General features: G+C 47.0%; 2 protein-coding genes across 23 annotated transcripts in view; one reads left to right on the top strand and one right to left on the bottom strand.

Moving 5' to 3' along the window:
• PAPLN (papilin, proteoglycan like sulfated glycoprotein) overlaps positions 1 to 12,415 on the top strand; it is a 49,681-nt gene extending 37,266 nt beyond the window's left edge. For 6 of the 7 annotated variants that reach the window (XM_018907597.3, XM_030239759.2, XM_018907596.3 and 3 more), the window contains 9 exons: positions 223 to 850; positions 1,619 to 1,756; positions 3,128 to 3,252; positions 4,019 to 4,157; positions 5,557 to 5,694; positions 6,356 to 6,483; positions 7,032 to 7,140; positions 8,437 to 8,612; positions 9,143 to 12,415. In XM_018907597.3, coding sequence (XP_018763142.2) covers positions 223 to 850; positions 1,619 to 1,756; positions 3,128 to 3,252; positions 4,019 to 4,157; positions 5,557 to 5,694; positions 6,356 to 6,483; positions 7,032 to 7,140; positions 8,437 to 8,612; positions 9,143 to 9,318 — 1,757 coding nt within the window. In that variant the 3' untranslated portion in view covers positions 9,319 to 12,415. The remainder of the gene's footprint in view (positions 1 to 222; positions 851 to 1,618; positions 1,757 to 3,127; positions 3,253 to 4,018; positions 4,158 to 5,556; positions 5,695 to 6,355; positions 6,484 to 7,031; positions 7,141 to 8,436; positions 8,613 to 9,142) is intronic. The other variant, XM_018907600.3, reaches the window with a different exon arrangement.
• A 222-nt stretch (positions 12,416 to 12,637) lies between these two features.
• NUMB (NUMB endocytic adaptor protein) overlaps positions 12,638 to 15,880 on the bottom strand; it is a 98,843-nt gene continuing 95,600 nt past the window's right edge. For 11 of the 16 annotated variants that reach the window (XM_050975125.1, XM_050975124.1, XM_050975123.1 and 8 more), the window contains 2 exons: positions 15,585 to 15,728; positions 12,638 to 14,585 (listed from right to left, as the gene is read on the bottom strand). In XM_050975125.1, coding sequence (XP_050831082.1) covers positions 13,864 to 14,585; positions 15,585 to 15,728 — 866 coding nt within the window. In that variant the 3' untranslated portion in view covers positions 12,638 to 13,863. The remainder of the gene's footprint in view (positions 14,586 to 15,584; positions 15,729 to 15,880) is intronic. The other 5 variants (XM_050975131.1, XM_050975132.1, XM_050975134.1 and 2 more) reach the window with 1 other exon arrangement.

Raw genomic sequence — 15,880 nt, 5'->3', positions numbered from 1 at the left:
GGATGGTTCTTCCATCAGAGGCAAAACTGAAGCAAAAAGAAACATATGAGCAGTTTCTCAGTTTGAAAGCATAGCTGGGTAGTACACCTAGGTGTCCTATTTTCCCACCTGCCTTTTGCCCACAGGGCCATCAGATAAATCATCTAGGTAGGTGGTTTGAAGCCCCTGAACCTTTGTACTTTGTGACCCTCACATCTCCCTCTGTTCCACACTTTTTGGTAGCATACCCTGTCATGTGCCTGCTGCCCAGTGCCCACGGCCCCTGCACCAACTGGACCACTCGCTGGTACTTTGTGGGAGTTGTTGGCAAGTGCAACCGATTTTGGTATGGCGGCTGTCTAGGCAACAAAAACAGCTTTGCCTCGGAGGAGGAGTGCATGAGAGTGTGCCACAGCTCTGTGGGGGTCAGTCATCTGGAGCTCCAGCCCTCTCCTGGCACAGAAGCCCTGCAACACCAGCAGACTGGCTCCCGTTCTCACACAGGACTCGCTCAGGGTCAGCAGCAATCACCCACAAGAGAGACTGCAAGTCACAGCCAAGAAGGAAAAACCTATGGGGCTTCACTCCCCAAGCAAGACAGCCGCAGCTGGAGGAGGGATGTGCTGACAGAGCCCGTGCCAAGGACTGGTGTGCTGGAGAGCCAGAGAAGCAGACTGGACAGCCTGGGCCAGCTTTCCTCCTGGGACACAGCCCTGCCTGGGCCCTCAGACAGACAGAGCAGCAGTGGCCAGCAGGTGCTGTCCCGGGAGGGAAAGCAGTGGCATGAAGCTTTCAGAGCAGATGTTTCTGTGACAGAGGGATTTAGGCACCAGGAGTCTGCAGACTTGTTCCCAGCACAGGCTCTGCACAGGTGATGATTCCCCCCCACCCTTCCCCCCTGTTCTGCTAGCTCATTATGAAGCATCAGTACAGCTTTCTCTGGAGTGAAAATGTTGCCTTAGCTGCGACTAGCTAACTGGGGATATCATGTGATGGATTAGCTACACATGTGGCCCCTTGGCAAATAAAGTCACTGTTATTCAGGCCCTGGCATTACCTGCCATCTCTTCGCTCACACACTCCCCCTGGTCTCTGATAGCACTGAAGTATCATGTGTGAAAAGACTGCAGAATCCTGGGGTCTCTGCCTGGGAAGCCTTCTTACACTGTGAATGAGAATCCATAGGTGTTTTTCTTATTCTGACCAACAAATTTAGCTGGCACTCTGACTTCAGAGCCTTTATCTTTATCACTGCATGGAGCAGCAGTGGGTTGTTCTAGGGAAGACTTTTAAGACGCAGACATTGGGTCAAGAGCCAGACAGTGTTATCCTGAAAGGAGTGTGTAGAACTAGATCTAAACATGTCTGCATTGGATCTGTCAGCTGAGCTGTACCTTGTTCCTTCAGAAGAGAGGGGTTACAGGGCTTTCTTCCAGGAGATATTGTAGCATTCACTCTGTACAGAGCAGCCTTTGCTGTATAGGAGAAGGCTCCCCATGCTGCCCAGTGCTTCTGCTCAAAGCTGAATGGGCAGCTGGTCCTGCTTTGCCTTGTGGTTTTAACTCATCCAGAGTCGCATGAGAAGACACAGAGGTGAGGAGGGCATCACAAGTGCCAATGGAATCACCTTCTCTTTCAGAACAATCCTGGAGGAAGGCAAGCCTCCTCTTGTGACAGCAGTTGTGGGAGAAAACATCCAGCTGGTCTGCAAGACAGGCGTGTCCCCACTCTCCAGAGTGGAGTGGATGAAGAACAGCCGACCTGTCTCCTCTGATAGGTGAGCTCAGATCCTTCCATTGTAGAGGAGGTGGGCTCCTTGCTGGGCAGGGTGCCAAATATGAGTCCAAAAGGACTGTCATGGTTTCACCCCAGCTGGCAACTCAGCCCCACAGAGCTGCTCACTCACCCCTGGTGGGATGGGAGAGAGAATCAGAAAGGTAAAACTGAGAAAATCCATGGACTGTGATAAAGACAGTTTAAAAGATAAAACAAAAGCCGTGGGTGCAAGCAAAGCAAAACAAGGGAGTCATTCATCACTTCCCACGGGCAGGCAGGTGTTCAGCTGTCTCCAGAAGAGCAGGGCCCCCTCACACATAACAGTGACTTGGGAAGACAAGGGCCATCACTCCAAACTCCCCCTGCTCCTCCTCCTTTCCCCAGCTCTACGTGCTGAGCATGATGCCATATGGTATGGAATATCCCTGTGGTCTGTCAGGGTCAGCTGTCCCAGCTGTGTCCCCTCCCAGCTTCTTGTGCACCCACAGCCCGCTGGTTGGTGGGGTGAGAAGCAGAAAAGGCCTTGACTGGGTGTAAACACTTCTCAGCAGTAATGAAAACATCAACACTGTTTTCAGCACAAATCCAAAACACAGCCACATACCAGCTACTGTGAAGAAAATTAACACTATACCAGGCACAACCAGCACACTTTTTTTTTTTTTTTAAGAAATAAAGAAGCCCCCATATTAATCTACTGTCCACCTGCTATGTGCATAGCAGAAACAGGTACAGTCTGCACCAGTAACGAGGTGTTGGCTAGAGTTATGGGGCAGAGCAAGCGCTGCCCTATAACACTGGTGGAAGCTGACATGGGTAGTGATGCAGAAAAATATTGCTTCTCTTGGGTTCATCTTGGGGCAGCATAAAGTCAGTAGTTGGGGGTGAAACTTGCAGCCTAATAACCTAGTTCTTCTGGCTGAAAATCTCTGGCACAATTGTTTTTTAAACTACTTTCAAACCTGTTTTTCCTGGGAAGTCTGTTTCCAGCAAGTCTGTCTGGAGCCAGTCAGTCCTTTTGTGTTATGAAAATCACAGTTAAGAAAAGCCCAGTTATGCTTTTCTGTTTGCAGTTGACTGCTGGGACTCAAGCTCCCCCCTGGAAGGGCAGTTTGCCTCCTTATGGAAGAGTTACTGAAAGCAGTTCCCTGTTTTCAATCTCAGTTTTCCTCTCTGTTCCTGACCTCCTTTCTGCCGCAGTTTCCCCCCCTGCCTGTGACCAGTCTGTGGTCAGCAGGGTTTTGTTTTTTTCTGAGGCAGGGAGGGCCCTACATGGGGATGGTTTGCGTAACACCAGGCTGGGCTGGCCGCTGTGCCCTGGCGGGTTGCTGTGGGTGCCAGAGCAGCAGGCAGCGCTCCCCACGTGTTGCAGGCACACCTACCAGTCCGACAGCTCCCTGGTGATCAGCCACGTCGAGCCCGAGGATGCTGGCACCTACACGTGCCTCACTTCCGACGGGGGGACAGAGACCCGACAGATTCAGCTGCAGATCACAGGTGAATTATCTTCTACTGAGGACCAGAGAGGTAGCTCAGGGCTCCTCATTAATGGTTACTGAGCCCAGGCTCAATAAAGCCAGCTGCAGGAGGAAACTTCCTCTGTTGACAAGAGGGAGTGTGGAGGCAGCAGGGCATCTTTTGGTGTTACCTCATGATAAAGCCTTAGCCCTAAAATATTTTCTCCCCTGCAGTGTCACCCCATAAATGGAGTTGTGGCTTGCCTGTAACCCACCCTGTTTCTATCACAGCAAGTATGTCTTCCTCCCTGAGAGCCATCAGCTGCCTCCTGATCCAAAACAGAACTGCTGGTGCATTTTTATGTTTTGTGTTTTGGCCAAACAGGTCCTGCTGGGTAACAAATAATTCCCTGTTCTGAAAAATGTGCCTTATTTCAGAAACAAAACCAAAAAAATGAAAGACTAGTCTCAAAAGATGGGCCAGAAAGGCACCATGTAGTCTTCAATCTCTGAAGTGTGCTTTGTCACAGCAATGGCACATGGGGCAGAAGGCACTGTGGCCTAAGGGATGTTGCAACATGTTCACTGACAGAGGAGGAAAAGGAGTCTAAAATTGCTTGCCTGCAGGTCTATGACTCTCATTAGTAGACAGCGCAGGTTTACTGCACTAGTCAGCCAAAAAGCAGATGGCTGAAGGGCTCTTTGGCTCCAGTTCAGCAAGCTCTCCCAGGCTCACAGGAACCCTATGCAAGAGGTCACAGTAAGAAGTGTCCTTTTATTCACATATGGCATTTTGTTTTGAATAGAGTACCAGAGCACTGTTCTGGCCGAGGGTGAGAGAGGTCGGGTCCTTCAGGAGGCAAATCAGCAGCGCCGAGGGTTATCCAGAGGCAGGCAGCTTGTGCAGGCAGCCGGCTCCTCTGTGCGTCAGCAGCTCACATACAGGTAGGTTCACCTACAGCAACAGTTTCTCCATGGAGCCCAGATGATGAACCATATGGCATCTCTTCATGTAGAAAAGCCAAAGACTGGAAAGGTCCTGGATCAGCTGTTCCAGGGCACAGTTGGGAAGCATGCAGTACTGAACTGCTGACAACAGGAATGGGAGAAGATCCCAGTTGCAAGCTGTCTTCTGTACTCCCCAAGGATCTCTTGAAAGAAGCATACTCTGAGCAAAGATGCACAGGGAAGCTGGCAGTAAACTAGCTGGGCTCAAACAAAAGAAGTCTTGAGGCAGCATCCTTAGCTGTTCATGTTAGTGCAGGCAGAAAGAAAAACCTGTTCTGAAAAAAAGCAAAGCAAATAGGACCTGCTTAACTAGCACAAATTAGGCATATGTGTATTGAAAAAAACTTCAACTCCTTCAGCCCCCAATAATTAATTTTAAATGTTTTGTGAACAAACCAGTTTGAACCAAAACTGTCTTCTCCTATACTGGGCATTTTTTGTTGCTTCTTGTGTGGTTTTTTATTGTTTCTAGGCCCCACAGAAATAAAGGGGGACAAATTATTTTTGCCTTAAATGAAGCATGTTGGGATTCGAGATTAAATAGGGCCATGATCTGATCTCTCTCTTTTTTTGAGTTTACAGCCTAAAACCCAGCCAATTTGCTGAGCTCTGCACCAATCTCCTGAGCTGCTTCTGCTAAAAGCAGTAATAAGTGATTCATTGAATTAAGAACATTGAATTCAGGCTCTTTGGTTTTATTTTTTGAGATCAAGAATTCAGGTCACAGAATGGGGGTAGGGTAGATGACGTTTTATTTAACCGTGGGAACACATGGTTTAGTTCCCTTCTAAGACAGTGTTTAGCTGTAGCTATAAGAGAGCATGAGATGAGTGTTGTGAGGACATGACCTCAACCTTTCTGCTGCATGAAGTGGAAGAGCAGCTCCTGGACCTTGTGCAGTCAGGTGATTGCAATAGGTTCTTCACACCCTAAAAAGGCTCATTTTTTTGTGTCAGACAAGCACCTAAGAGTAATCTTGCTCGGTGCCCTCTTTAGGACTTTGTACTGTTTGCCATGTGTTCACATTGTTAATGCTTCCTCAGCTGCTATCCAGAGGGCTGTTAAAAGAGTTGCTATCTGTAAATTAAGCTGGCTAACAGGAGTGCAGCACCAAGCTGTGTTGAACTGGAGCAGGATTTTATAGAGGCTGCTCTTTTCTGAATGTTGGGGAGTGAATGTTGGTAATGGCAAGCATCAGAGCTCTCATGGGAGTAGAGACCTCCCTTTGCCATTGGAGGTGAAAAATAAGGACTGTTCTTGATAAAGCCTTGTGCTGAAGGTCAAACACTGAGCAAGGAAGTTTCTACCTCTTTTGCTGTGCTTGTGAACGTTGCAGGTTGAAAATGGATAAGAGTGAGCCCACAGTAGTGGAGGCCAATGTTGGGGAGAGAGTCAGACTGCCCTGCACAGTGGAAGCATCACCAGCTCTCACCATTGAGTGGCAGAAAGATGGGCAGCCCCTCTCCTCTCCCAGGTGAGCTTCCAGGTGGCTCCAACTGATCATGAAAAAAGCATCCTCCTTGCTTTCCTTGCTTTTCCTTCCCTGTCTCCTCTCTGAGACAACAGAGCTGCTGGCCATGCAGTGAGGGTCTGTGTGGCTTTATATTGTCCAGCTTCCTCCACCAGGGCCAGGCCATACTGCTGGCCTGCCCTGGCCTCCCTCTCTCCCTCATAGATGGAAGTTTGAATGTTGAACCCTTGAGGGAACAGCTGTGACACAGGGTCTACAAGTGAACCAGGGTTCAAATTCATTTAGCTACAAGGTTAGCAGAAAAAGAACACATGGCTAGCAAATTTGCCAAAAACCAGCTGGTCAGTGAGCAAGGGCAGAGGTTCACAGCAGAGAGAGATCAGGGCATCTGCAGTGAATTTCCACAGCTACCGCTGCTGCTCTCCCCTCTCTCTGCTCCCAGAAATCTGCTCTGGCAGCATCTTTTTCCAGACTCTTATAGCATCAGTGCTGGGATTTGAGGACTAAGGGTTGCATTACAACCCCTGCAGCATCTGAGCTGGTAAATTTTTGCCCTGTTGTACTACAAAGTTGTGCACGAGGCTTAGCTTCACCTCTGCTGGCTCTCAGGAGTGCCATCCTGACCCAAGCACGGGCTGAGGGGCATGCTGGCTTTGTTCCCCAGGCACAGGCAGCAGTCGGACGGGGCCCTGCTGATCAGCCGGGTCAGCTCTGAGGACATTGGCTTCTTCACCTGCCTTGCCTCCAATGGACGTGACCGCGACCAGCGCCAGGTCCTGCTCCGGCCTCTAGGTACGGGGTGGGTGGCAGCACACCCGGCTTGTGTGCACAGGAGTGGGAAACAGGGAAGGCTGTGCAGGGACAGTGTGGGTTCCATTGCTGGCCACGTCTCTTTGCTTCACACCTAGAGTTTAACAGGCATCCTGAGGGCAAGGGAAGAATGAGCTGTTTTACCCAGTGGTCATCTGCATGTGTCCAGTGCTCCAAGCAGCTGGGAAAAGGGGATTGACAGTACAGTAAGAGTGACTCTCAGGGCCTTGTTTCTGGGACAATGGTGGGGGATAAGAGCAAGAGAAACTAAGGAGATGGTTCTTCTGTGCATGTGACATGCATGTGTCCAGCTTTGAGACCTCTGTTACTTGTCCTTTCTTGGGCCAAAATCCTAAAAAAACCACATTCCCCAGAGCAGCAACAGCACAGCTTCAAACATGCTATTTCAAGGCCCAGGGGCTTGTAGCTCATTATGGGATGTGCTGGACTTTTCCTATGAGGGAATGCTCCTACTCCCAGGGGGAGGGTGGCATAGTTCCCTGCTAGTGATGATTTCCCTTCTGGTCCAGGAGAGCTGAGGATCACTGGTCTTCTGCCAAGCATCACGGTACCTGAGGGAGGGACTGCTCAGCTTCATTGTACAGTGACTGGCAACAATGTGAATATAAGGTGGTCAAGGTGAGCAAAAATGAGATGGAACTTCCCATTCCTTCTCTTCCCAAACCTCATTGTTTACCCTCCAAATATTAATGTTTAATGTTATTATTGTTTACCCTCCAGGCATGGCAGAGACCACAGTTATCAGCCCCAACTAGTATCACCTACCCTTTCTTAGGATGTTACCCAAAAATCCCGGGCAAGATCCCTGTGGGGTGTGGGGGTCATCAAGTTCATGTTCCAGCCAAATAAGGAGAAAATCAGATGTTAAACTAAGATTTCATGGAGTTCAGAAGGGCTCTGTGCTGGAAAACTAGTGACATGAAAATAACATGAATGAAAATGAGTAATCAGATGAAAAGCTTTAGTTGCTTTTTAAAAAATCCTCTCTACCTAATTGTGACAGACATTTTAGACCTTCTCTCAGCTTCCTGTTGCAACAGTTCTCTCAATTTACTGTCAATGGGAGCAAAGGAGATTTGGAAGCATTTTAAAGTGAAAAGCTGTGTCCTCTTATCGTGATAGTTTACCAGGAAACTCTGAATTTGTGCAAGTGTTTAGTGAGGGTTGTTTTTCCTGTTTGAAAATAATCAGTTCTGCTTTGGAGCATTCTTACAAACTATCCAGAGAGATGCATGGGTAAATATTGAAATTCCAAGGGTTAGGACTGAAGTGGGCCATCTCACACACAGAACTTTTCTTCTGTACATAAGTTTGGTATTTGACCTAACAAAATGATGCGTGTTTCAGAGTTGGAATGAAACCCTTTTCAGTGAAACCAATTTAATTTCATTGGTAACGAGGAGTTCACAATTCAGGCAGTTTTCCTGCTGGGCACAGATTATTCCAGGAGGAACTGAAGAGACACAATCTTGCTGGTTTTCTTAAACAGACTTTTAAAGGGAGAGGAAAAAGGGCGTATTGTTCACTACCCTATATGCTCATCAAGCAATATGTGCTGCTATCAATGCCAGCCAAACAAGTACTGCCAGACCACAATCGGGAGAAGGAAAGGCACACTGGATTTTCTCTTATTTCCTCAAACCTCAAGAATGTGTGCTAGCAGAAAGGGCAACATCTTTGCACAGAGCACACAGACTCAGCTACCTCCCACGCAGACACTGGGCAACGGATGCAGACTTGCTCAGGCTCATGTTACCACCCAACTGCAGGGCCAGGTTGTGCAAAAGATCTCTTTCTTCCTGCTGAACTTGTAAAAATTCACCCCTTTCACAGAACATAATTTTCCAAAGAGCACATGGAGCTCCTTTAGCACCCATGAGTGGCAATAGTGAAATATTTTGGTTTTCACCACAGGAATGGAGTTCCCATGCGGGGGGATGGCCACCACATCCACCTGTCCCAGGATGGAAGCCTGACCATAAGCAATGTCCAAGAGGCTGACGAGGGATCCTACACATGCAGCGCCTACAGCAGCAGCAGCTCAGTCAGTGCCAGCTCAGAGGTGAAGGTGCTGAGGAGGCGGCCTAGCAGTGAGTACAGCCCAGCCTTCCTGCTTCTCCCAGCACAGTGCCCAGTCCCTGGCCACTCTCACACCCATTGTGTGTGCCAGTCCAGCACCAGCCTCTGGCTTTAGGGAGCAGCAGGAGCCTCTGGGTGATGCTGCCTCAGGAGCCCTGCTTTCCATGGACAGAAAAGCAGCATGCTGGAAACACCCCCTAACCAGGGCACTGGGAGCCTAATTAACTTCCTGAGGCCAAAATGCCATAGTTGCTTGAACAAATAGTTGGTTGCATGATTTGTAGTTGGACTTTGGACACCATCCAGCTATCTTGACAAAGAAGGTAGATAGAGTAGCCTCTCCTCTTCCTGGAAACTGCATTTTCCTCCTGTATCTCACCAGAGGTGTCTGTTTCGTTTTGAAACTCATCATCTCCTTCTTGATGTTGGACTAAATTTAGAACTGGTGGGGTGGAGGAAGCAGGAAGGTGCTGTGTCTTTTGGGATGGAATTGCAATCTGAGGATAAATGTACAGCTGGTTCACCCTTTGCTTGGCTGCAGCTGCTGTGAGTCACACTGAGGACCTGAGCAGAGAGTGCGTGGACCAGCCCCACCTTGCCAACTGTGAGCTGATCCTGCAGGCCCAGCTCTGTGGTAACGAGTACTATTCCAGCTTCTGCTGCGCCAGTTGTGCGCGCCACCACCCCCAGGGCAGCCCCCCGCACCCCCGTGGGTGACAGCCACGGCCATGGTGACCGATGACAAGACTGGAGGTCTCAACTCTGTTCATTTACTGCATGGGACAGTTCTAGGAACTCTGCCCTGCTGGAAAGATCACGAGGGTGAAGTGAGTGTAAATGCTCAAAGGTGGGAGACCCACCACCCTCAGGTTTATTTTATTTACTTTTCCCCATTTGCCTTGCTGTACCTAATCCATCTCTTAAGAGTAGTTGCTGTCATTCACAGAAACCAGATGATAATAGGGATGTAAGGATGATGTGACTAGAGAAGACAGATGACCAGCATGAAAGAGGGAGAGACTCCATACAAGCAAGGCATACAAGCAAGAGAGAAGTGTTCTTAAAAACATAATGTCTGAAGTGTTTGAAGATGGGCCTGAACCATTTCAACTGAAGCACTAATGAGCCATGAACATTTGTTCCTCCAATGAGCATTGCTGAATAAGTGCTCCTGGGGTGCACTTTCCATCTAAATGCAAAGGACTCTGGCCATGAGAAACAGCTTGATGCATATAAAATTAGTGTTCAGGTCCTAGGAGATTACTGCCTCTCAGGATGCAGCTGTAATGTCATGATACTGCTGCTGTTTTATTCCAGCAGACCTTAGACAAATTTCTAGTAGGGTCACTTTGGTTTCTACTTGACTGCAATAAGCTTTGGAGTGAAATGCAGAAGCAAGGCTTCACAGAAAGCTGAAGACAAAATAGGAAACTACTTTTAGCCCTTCCTGAATGCTGGGGGTAATTTAGATGAATATACCAACACTGTTACCTGTTCTGAGATGCTGCAGTTTAAATAGCACTCATTCTAGGAAGGCTCAGCAGGTAATCTTTTTCCCCTGAGCGGGCACTGTGCTGATCTGATGCGCTGAGTTTGGGCAGGAGCTAATAATAAACACATTAGAAATACACGTGTAGGGGCATTTCACTTGCCAGAAGAAACCTCCCAAGGATCTGCTTTAGTCTCAGTTAAATCCAGGAAAGCCTGGCTCTGCATGTGGCCTGGGCTGATGCCTGCTGCTACAGGCTAACAAGTTAGGACTTCCAGGTGCAGAGCAGCTGTAGCTGAGAAGCATCCTTCATTTCAAGACCACCATGGAGTGGCAACAAGTGTGCATCTGGGGCTCTGAAAATCTCAGGCATTAGGGGTGGGGAGGTGAGATTTTATTATGATTATATCGTGTTAAACCAGGAAAGGCCTTGGGTATCTTCAGTATCTCAAAATGGAATTACTTTTGAGCAAAAGGATTTTTTTACAGCCTTCACACTACTGTTCTACCCTAGCATCAGCCCTGACAGTCCCCTTCTTCCTCATTCTAGACTTGGATGGGTTGATCATAATTATTAGCAACATTACCCATGTATTATTTGCATAGATGTAGATATAAAGGAGTGTGTAGATGTTGGCATTTCAGTTAGGGGGATGGAGGATTGGTTTTTTTTTACTTTTGTCTTCTTCTTGTGTTACTTTAAGGCTTTTAAGAAATCAGCACATGTATGGTTCAGGACTGAACAAATGGCAAAGTCTACAAGCAATCCAGTACAGGAGAGACAGGTGACAGTCATAGCTATTTGGGGGCTGGGTCCTTCTGTGGTCTGATAGATTCTGTTTGCTAGGATAGACAAAAATACTTATTTTGCATTTAAGACCCTTTAATTTGATTAGGAAAAGATTCCTCTGCTGGAATGCAGGACAGACATTAAAGTATGAAGTTTGAAATCACTGGATATTTAAGAACAATGAGATGGTCCTGAAAACATCCACTTGTGTTTAACATGTTTTTCCATTTAATAGCTCAGGCCAGCACCTTTTTCTCTGTGTGTCTGTATGGGATATTTTACCATTTTAGAATATGATATGATTTTTGCCTTTGGAGATCAGTGACTAATCAGAGACTCTGTAAATTTCAGTCATTTTGAAGCCCTCTCTGTTCCATGTGTGGCATCAAGGGGTAGTCAGGCTCTGCTCAGGAGCATGGTTGGAAGTGGACTGTGGATGTGTCAGAGCCTTTTGTCCCAGAGTAAGTAGCCAGTTCTATAAAATCCCTTTCTAAGATGTCAAGAGGCTTTTAGAATATTTAAATATTCTGTGTAGTCACCTGTCATTTAAACTCTCTGGTTATGTAAGATGGGGCCAGGAAGTGCTTTCTCCAGACTCCTGAGGGCTCTAACAGCCCCCTGCCTGCTGATGGGCAGGACTTTAACACTGGAAGTGCCCTGCTAGTGCAGAGTTGATGCTGACCTCCTTCAGCTGCACGACTATGGCAGTAAGGGTGGGATTGACAGGCATGCAGCTCCCTGCTGTAAATCCACACCATCAACTTAAGTATCTTTGCATTTCTTCTGACAAGATCAGCTTCTCCCTCTCTGTAGTACCACTTAATCACCTACTCAAGGTTTATTTTTTTTTATGTGAGAATCAAGATGTTAATTTTTTTCCCCTGAACAATGGGTTGTAGGAAGTGCTTATCTCCAGGGCAGGAGAGAGTGTAGCTATACTGGGCTATTTTCAGCTTGATCTCAGAGCCCTTATTGTGAAAGATACATAACTAACTGCTTTCTTTCCTACTATAAATGTCTATAAATGCTTATTTGCTTTTTGAAAGCTGAAAAAAGCATTGACACCAACTCAAATCCCACAGGAGTGTTTGCATTACTATTCATATAATACTGAACACAGGTAAGTCACAAGTTGTAGTTTTCTAGACTGTCACTGTAAGACTCACTGCACTTGCCTGGAAATGGAAACTGCTGGCAAGCTCAAATCTGAGAGCTAACAAAGGGAGTGTTTATTCCCCTTCAGGTTATGGAGTCTGACTTTTTCCCTTGTGTCTAAACTGACATGGTGCCCATAAGAATGTGGTAAGAACCAGTCACAATAACAGGGTAGATATCAAGTCAGTGGAAGAATGGAAAAGAGGTGAACATCCATCATCATCTCATATAGCTCTTTCTAATAGTAGGGGAAAGAAAGAATTTTCCTTTTTGCCATTACTGAATGTTACTGAATTGTCTCTTTGTAAATATTCAGTGATAGAAAATACAGCCCTGCAAACCCAGAATCTGATGTTTTCAATAAAGGCCTCTATTTTAGAGCTTTAAGTGTTTATGCATCACAAGGATATTTTGAAATTCAGTTTTAAAGTTCAATGCAACCTAACAGGTTGTAGAAAATGAGAGGTGTTAAGTTATTACTCTAAGGCTGCTAGGTCAGCAAGCAGTGCTCATTTACATCCAGCTTACAAGACAGAAGATACCCAGAAGGGCAAATGCTGAAACTGAATTAGGGTGGGAAATAAGTCTCTCACAGACAGCGCTTCTACCACCAACATTTATTTCTGTTAAAGCAGATTATAAATCATCAGTACAAATATATATAACTTACATTTGCTTGTAAGGCCAAAGTTTAAAAGTAAAGTTAAAATGAGATGGTTTTCACAAGTCACCAGAGGCAAACCTGGACCAGCTGCAGCCTTAACCACAAGGTTTCACAAATCAGTGGGAAAAAAATAAAACCAAAGTTAAAAACCTCTAAGAACTATTGACAGACAAACATAAAATGGTTTCCCAGGCAGCCCCAGGCTGTAGATATGATGACAGTAAGTTGTCACAGTAGTGTTAGAACCAATAGATTAAGACAAAGAAACTGCAGCAATATATGAAAGGAAAAAAATCCATACTATATAGAATATGTAGACTGATTCCAATAAAAAACAGTAAATTCTCCCCATGGTTTTCAAACCATGACAATACTGTTCTTTAATTTTCTTTATTTAAAACTACGATATAATGACTTATTGGTTGTGATTGTTGTTGCAATATGCTACTTACAATGAACAGATACAAGAACAAGCTAGAGCCCCTTTTTCCACCCCCCCAATATTACTTACTATAAGAATCAGCGATAAATCAATCTTATGTACAATTTCTTACATCCAACCCCCTTGTTTTTTAACCTTTGGCAAGATTACTTACAACTCATACAGCTTTTAATATCCAACTATTTAAAATATTCTAAATGCATAAAAATAAAGATTTTGGCTTTACTCTTTACATATAATATTCACTTTGTTACTCAAAATGGAAGCTCAACTTTTTCCACAAACCTAGCTTTTGCTAAGGTGACAACATACCACCCATATCCACCCCCCCCACCCTACCCAATTTTTCCCTGAGGGGGAACATCCAGGGCTTGCAGGGCATCAGGAGGACACAGGTACAAACGTCTGCCTTCCTTTCTGTGAGATGATTGATGGTTCTGCAGAACGGGCTTTGGGACTGGGTGCCTTTCTTCGCTCCATCTGACTTCCAGCTTTCCAAGAGACGAGGGAACGCAGACTGGGGTGGCTCCAGGATTCCTTTTAAGAACTGCACATTAAATTCTCTGTGTGTTTCCATCCTCCCCATAATTGCTCCCTCTTTCTAACCCATTTTGTTTGAAGGGACCGTTGGGATTATCAAAGCAAACTGATCAGAAACAGTCCCCTCTGCTCCCTTTATCCCTCTAGCCTAATGTACAATTTATCCGCCCCCCCAGGAGCGCTCAGAGTTCGATCTCAAATGTCTTCTGTAGGTCACTGGAGAAGGGGTTGGTGGGGGAGGGGTTGGTGCGCTGCTTGGCCTTGCCCTCCAGAGCCGCCCACTGCGCCTCGAAGGGGTCGACCTGCGGGGCGGGCGCGGGGTGCTGCGAATGCTTGTCCTCGGCAGCCCACTTGCCCCCCTCCACGCCGTTGAAGGCAGCGGAGCCATTGTGCTGCGCGGGCGGGTGGAAGAAGGGGCTAGCAGTGGCACTGCTGCTGCTGCTGTCATACTGAGGGACCGACTGCTGCTTCACCAGGCTGGGGGACTGGTGCGGGTGGGCCGCCGGAGCGTGGCTGGCAGTACCAAAGACGTTGGCCACCATCTGGGAAGGTGTGATCCCGACCACGGGGACGCTTGGAGCTGCATAGGTCATCCCATTTGCTACAGCATACGGCTGAGCCGGAATAAATGCTGGCTGCATGGGTGGTACCACGCCCACCGGCACAGGCTGAGGCGCAATGAAGGTGCTGACTGGGAAGGCTGTTGCTGACTGGGAGGCTGGAGCTGCTGGAGGAGGCTGGAGCAGTGGCTGTGGGGCTGGGGCTGAGGTTGGCTGCTGTTGGGCTCTGACAGTCTTTGAGACCTCTTCCAACCAGCGGTCTGCCTCTGAGGGAGTACGTCTGTGATTTCCTTGGAAGAGACTCGGTGAGGCCGCACCTGAGGAGGTGCTGCTCCATTCAGTGCCTGGGAAGGAAAGCATGGGCAAATCACTAATATTTCCACTCCTCGTCCTTTTATTGGTTAGAAAGACTGGAGGGTGTAGACAAGAACACACAGGTCTCCTCCTGACATGACTGAAAGATGCTCCCACCATTGGAAGCATCTTTATGCATCCACTGTACTGTTCTGTTCTAGGAAGACATTCGTCAAGATGAGGTAGGTAAGTGCTTCTTCACTAAAGTGCAGGTTTATGGGTTCTTTCCTTCATAGCAGACATCTCAGTCTTTAGGGTACGCAGGAAAGCTGCTGCCTGCTCTCATAAGTTGGTGGCAATGATCTAGTCCATAATCACTAATCCCCCTAACTGGGAAGTATCAGTTTCTGAATGCACAGCTCAGGACTGGTGGACTTGGAACACAAAGGTCTAAGAAACTGTTTCACAGACAAAGTCTGGTGCTCTCACAAGGCCAAGCAGAACCTACTATTTCACTAGCAAAGTTTCTCTTGTGGAGTGGCGCTTACGCCATGACATGAAGTAACTCAGACTGCAGCCTTCTAGCACATGTGCCCACATGGGTGACCATTTCACCTTACACAGTGCAGACAAGGCCTAGAGGGACAGACTAAATTTACTAAACAGAAGAAATGAACCTCTAAGCCTTTAAGCAACCAACTTAATCCCTCCTTATGTACATTAATGAAAAGAATGCACAAAAATTATTTTGGGTACACACAGATTCTTTCCCTTTTATACACACAAATTTGCATTCAACTTCATTATTTCCTTTTTAAGCAATGATTTTATAAAATGCTGCCAAAGTAAGAATCAGTCCAGGTTACAGACCTAGCACCAGCAAGTTCATCGCTTCCCTCCATCCACTCGTGCAAAACGCTAGTACTTCCAGCTTTTGTTCCTGTTCCTTCCACTTGCCATTAAGTGGCACTGACATTTGTCTCAGGGGCTCAATTACACTTTTGATCCAAGTTCTTATAGCAATGCACCGGATCTACTTCCAGTCTTACCGGCGACCACGGCTGCAGCTCCAGTATTAGCAGCAGGAGCATGAGCCCAAGGATTGGTTTCACGAACTGGCATAGCTGTGGACACTACAGCAGCTTGGGATGGTTTAGCAGCAAGCACACAGAAGGCAGAGTCAGTGCCATTAACTAAAATGGGAGCAGACAACATCAGTGCGATTAATTCATGCAAGGCATGCACGTGACTGGAGTATTAGTGGGCCAGGTCATACCTATCCACATACAACACTTTTAGACACTTCCACATGACAGGAGTTTGTGTAATTAGCCAAACTGGGCTG

Source organism: Serinus canaria, chromosome 5, assembly GCF_022539315.1.
Source record: "Serinus canaria isolate serCan28SL12 chromosome 5, serCan2020, whole genome shotgun sequence".
In the NCBI taxonomy this organism is placed as follows: Eukaryota; Metazoa; Chordata; class Aves; order Passeriformes; family Fringillidae; genus Serinus; species Serinus canaria.
Note: the sequence above shows the minus strand (reverse complement) of the source record. Positions and strands in the feature narration are given on the sequence as shown.